The following is a 4,058-nucleotide window of genomic DNA, read 5'->3' on the forward strand; positions in this document are numbered from 1 at the left end:
GGCAGCAGCTCCAGGATGACAAACTCCACTTTCTCTGCATCAAGACAGCTCATAACTTTTTAACAGTCTCTCCTGATAGTCTCATATCATCTGCTCTAATCAATAACCATACACTATCATTACAATGTAGACTACAGCTCAAAAGTCTGAGGTGAATTAGAAATGTCTTGTTTTCAGAATAGACTCAAATTAGGTTTCAGATTGAATCACAGCAATTTATCAAAATAATCATATAAATGCTTAATATTAACACTGATCACAAATCATGAATGATTTTTAATAGAATATCTACAGAGGTGTTCAGAGACCCATTTTCAGCAATAATCCCTCCTGTGTTCAGTGGTACATTGTCTTATCTAATGCAAACTTAACACATTAAAGCCTAACTTATCACTCAAAACAGCTTTTTAAAGACTTTTGCACAAACTGAAACTATTGTGGTGATTAAAGAAACAATAAATGTGTCTGGATCATCCCAGAAAGTAATAAAAGTTCAAGCGTGGAGAAAGAAGCAGGAGCAACTGAAACGGGCTGCATGCACACACAAGAATAAGCGTTGTTAACATCTGTTTTGTCTGTCTTAGGAATCTTGTTTGTTCCCAGAGAGATTGGTGAGAACCTTCTTAACATCAAGAAGAACGGCCGTCACGTTCCCAGCAGCCCAATTGCTGTTATGATCAAGCAGTCAGGGATTGGTGATGTGAGCCGTGTGAGTGGACCGTGGCTGACCGAGGCCAGGACTTTTCAGCCTTGAGAGTTCATCTTTGATGCAGGTATATGCTCAGTGAAAGCTTAGATACTGTGATATTTTTCTTTTTAAACATTCAAATAGAATATTTGTCAGTCTCATCTTGTTATATTAGGCTTCATCTGCTTGAGCCTTTCCACTGAAGGACCCAGTTAAGTGGGCATTAACACTGAGGACCAGGAGGATGGCTGGTGACACAATGTGTTGCTTTTTGAGGTCTTTTAGCCTGTTTCACTTTGTCAGACAGGTTCTATTTAACTGATTTCTTGATTCACAAGTCTGCAATTAATCAGGCCTGAGTGTGTTTAGTAACACTGAACTGAGGTTTCCAAAATTGGTTAATCACAGTTAACTCGTGATTTAACAAGAGGGGCAATTTGTTTTTACACAGGACCAGGGAGGTTTGGATCATCTTTCTCCCTAATCTATGAAATCATCATTTAAAAACTGCATTTTGTATTAACTTGTCTTGTCTGTGTCTAATATTAAAATGAGTTTGATGATCTGAAACATGTAAGTGTGATAAATATGCAAACCACTAGGAAATCAGGAAGGGGGCAAACACCTTTTCACATCACTGTAGACGTGATTACAGAATACCTTTTACATCCTGGATTACAATAGGATATCCATCAACGGCAGATACTGGTCTCCATGACACACAGATACTGGAGTGGTCTGACCTGACCACACTCGCACTGCTTACCCACAAAGTGTCTAGAGAGACAGAAAAAAGCCAGAAAACAAACAAAAAACACAAAGCCAAAGAATGTCATCTGCACACTAGCATGGACAATAAACGCAGACACAGTGCACCCAGTCATTTTTGAACTTCCAACCAAGTATCAAGAGCAGTACTGTCATTGTACCGGTACTGGCTGCTGTCTCATTGTTCAGAGAGCCCATCATTATGCAGAGAAAGGAATCTGTGTCTCTGGACCAAAATGACTGTACGTGTAGTGCTGTAGAAACAATACTGCCCAAAAACCTTGATGTTTCTATATGTGGAAACCTTAAAGTATGCATGTCCTCCTGTAAGGGTAAAGTAATGGGACATTTGCACTTTTTGCATGTAAGCCTGTTGGTCTTAACTGGAAGTTGCACTTGAGCTGTCTTGGCATCTTTCCTTCTTTGACTCACCAGTTTTGCCCTGAGCTGAATCGCTGCCTCCTTCTCTGTTGTGGTACTCAGCGGTGACTAACATGCTGTAACGTGTATCTGGCTGCAATGACTCCAGCATCACCTGCTTCTCTCCACCAGGGACCAGCACCTGCAGACAACAAACAACACTATCATCCCAACACAGTCAGAACTCATTTAAAGTTTTGGGACTTATGGAATTTCTGGAATTCTGACACATGACAGCCGGCTGAAGGCCAGAAGAGGTGAAGATGTAATGACTACGACCCACTCACAGTGTGATCCTGGCTATCAGCTCCAGTTAAAGCCATGTAGGACATGTGATACTGGAGGACATGAGCATTGGGAGGTACCCAGCTGATCACCATGCTGACGGCAGTCTCATCAGAAACCGTGAGGCTGGTTGGGCCTCCACCAGACACTGCAGCAACATCATAGAAGAGATAAAGTACCACAGCTAATGACACTTAACCCTCACTTTGTTCCTTTAAAGGAGGAAATTATTTTGGCAGCAGAGCAAAGTGTTTTTATAGAAAATAAATGTAAAGTATAACAGAGAATTTGATACTTTGATTTGATACTTTAACCTCACTACATTTATTTCATAGCTCAGAGTTCTAGTTATTCAAAGATGAGAATTTAGATGTGAAATTTAACCTTTAAGTGACTAGTACTTTGACAACTGCCATCAATTACACAATGAAGTTCATTTACGTACAGGTTATTGTATTAGTAATGCTATATTGTACATAGAGACAGAATATGACATGAAGGGCTACTGACCACAGAAAAGTAAAAGCTAACTGGGCCTAAAGACTAACGGGAGACAAACAAGCTTTCTGTGATTCTATTTGTGTTTTTGTGGTAATCTTGGATATCTTAGGTTGTCTCATTACTGTCATATATGTCCTATCATTAAAACACTGGCTTCTAACAACTAACAGTGTCTCAAAAATTATTTAATAAATAAACAAATAATATGGATGCATGACTCAAATGCATGACTTTTAACTTGTGTATTTTTTAGGCTGAACACTGCTGCTAATGTGACTTAGCACATTAGCATTGACTGTCTGAGAAATTAGTTACCCTAAGGTCAGAAGGAGGAGGCACCTTCACTAGAAGAAAAGAATAATGTGTACGGGAATTTTTTAAAAATGACAAAGCTACATTTTGACATCTTTCATTATTAATAACATTTACAGTACTGTGCAAAAGTCGTGAGCCACACGCTGAAGTATTTCTTTGGACATTATCTGGTTTTTCCACTCCTTTTTACTGCAGTTCTTGTACCTGACCATTTTCTGAGTAATGTTTTTGTTTGTTTGTTTTTTGTTTGTGTAAACACTTTGCACTGACCATTATTGGACAACTAAAAAGCACCTAAGTCGAGGAATGTGTGTGCACATAACAGAAAACTTGGGAAAGAACCAATTTTAAATCTTTAAGCACTTTGTTACTAGCAGCCTGTCACAAAAACACATTTTGTATAGTGGTTTTTTTTTTTTTTATCTTGTGAATAAAATGTATACAAATGTGTGTGATTAATCACAATGTGTTAGTGTGTAATCACCCTGAGACATGCATGCCTGTCTGCTAGCATCAGATCTAAAGCCATTTCTGATTTGGAGATGCAGCCTGCAGATTCTGTCCAGATTATCCCAGCTCTCGTCACTAAACATCCAGTCTTCACTTATCAAATGTGTAAAATTCAAGGCTGGTCCTTAAAAGCTCCCAACAACGCAAAAACTGCATAGCCACACAAGTCCCAGCGTTTCCCACCGCAGCAGCTGTGAAAAGAAAGTGGAGAAAGGATGAATGAGTCTGTGCTTATCGCTCTCCGCTCTCCCCCAAGCTGGCGTTGTTCTTGGTAGCCATGACAACGGAGATAGTCCCAGCTTTATAAATAAAGGCCCCAACACCCCAAAAAAGAAAAACACATCGGGATTCCCTGCGCAGACCAGGAATCCCACTAGCAGACCGAAGCTACAGAGAGGATTTGGAGTGATTGAGTGAGAATCGAACTGGTGCCTGTCTGTGCTTCAACCTGCCAGGGGCGGGCAAGTGCTCTGCGCCACCTGCCGGCCGTAGAATGAGTGAAAAAGAAAAAGAAAAAAAACCACAGGGAAACATAGGAAATAATGTTTTGTGAGGCAATGACTTGTTGGCA

At 40.0% G+C, this 4,058-nt stretch overlaps 1 protein-coding gene across 1 annotated transcript; it reads right to left on the reverse strand.

The window, feature by feature from the left end:
* Positions 1 to 1,835: 1,835 nt before the first annotated feature.
* Positions 1,836 to 3,570, reverse strand: LOC148099965 (collagen alpha-1(XII) chain-like). Its single transcript, XM_087849748.1, has 3 exons — positions 3,462 to 3,570; positions 2,164 to 2,309; positions 1,836 to 2,018 (listed from the first exon to the last, which is right to left on the reverse strand). Exons 1-3 carry the CDS (start codon positions 3,568 to 3,570, stop codon positions 1,836 to 1,838), a joined length of 438 nt encoding a protein of 145 aa, XP_087705874.1.
* Positions 3,571 to 4,058: the final 488 nt, after the last annotated feature.

This window comes from Neolamprologus brichardi, chromosome 13, assembly GCF_056152115.1.
Source record: "Neolamprologus brichardi isolate AB-2024 chromosome 13, ASM5615211v1, whole genome shotgun sequence".
Lineage (NCBI taxonomy): Eukaryota > Metazoa > Chordata > Actinopteri > Cichliformes > Cichlidae > Neolamprologus > Neolamprologus brichardi.

What these genes read in the sequence shown, in the direction of transcription:
- LOC148099965 (XM_087849748.1), bottom strand. Translation starts at nt 3,570, where the DNA reads ATGTTTAGTGACGAGAGCTGGGATAATCTGGACAGAATCTGCAGGCTG. An exon ending in ACAGGCATGCATGTCTCAGG is followed by an intron (nt 2,310 to 3,461) that starts GTGATTACACAC and finishes ATGTTGCTGCAG; the next exon opens with TGTCTGGTGGAGGCCCAACC. An exon ending in CTGATAGCCAGGATCACACT is followed by an intron (nt 2,019 to 2,163) that starts GTGAGTGGGTCG and finishes TGTTGTCTGCAG; the next exon opens with GTGCTGGTCCCTGGTGGAGA.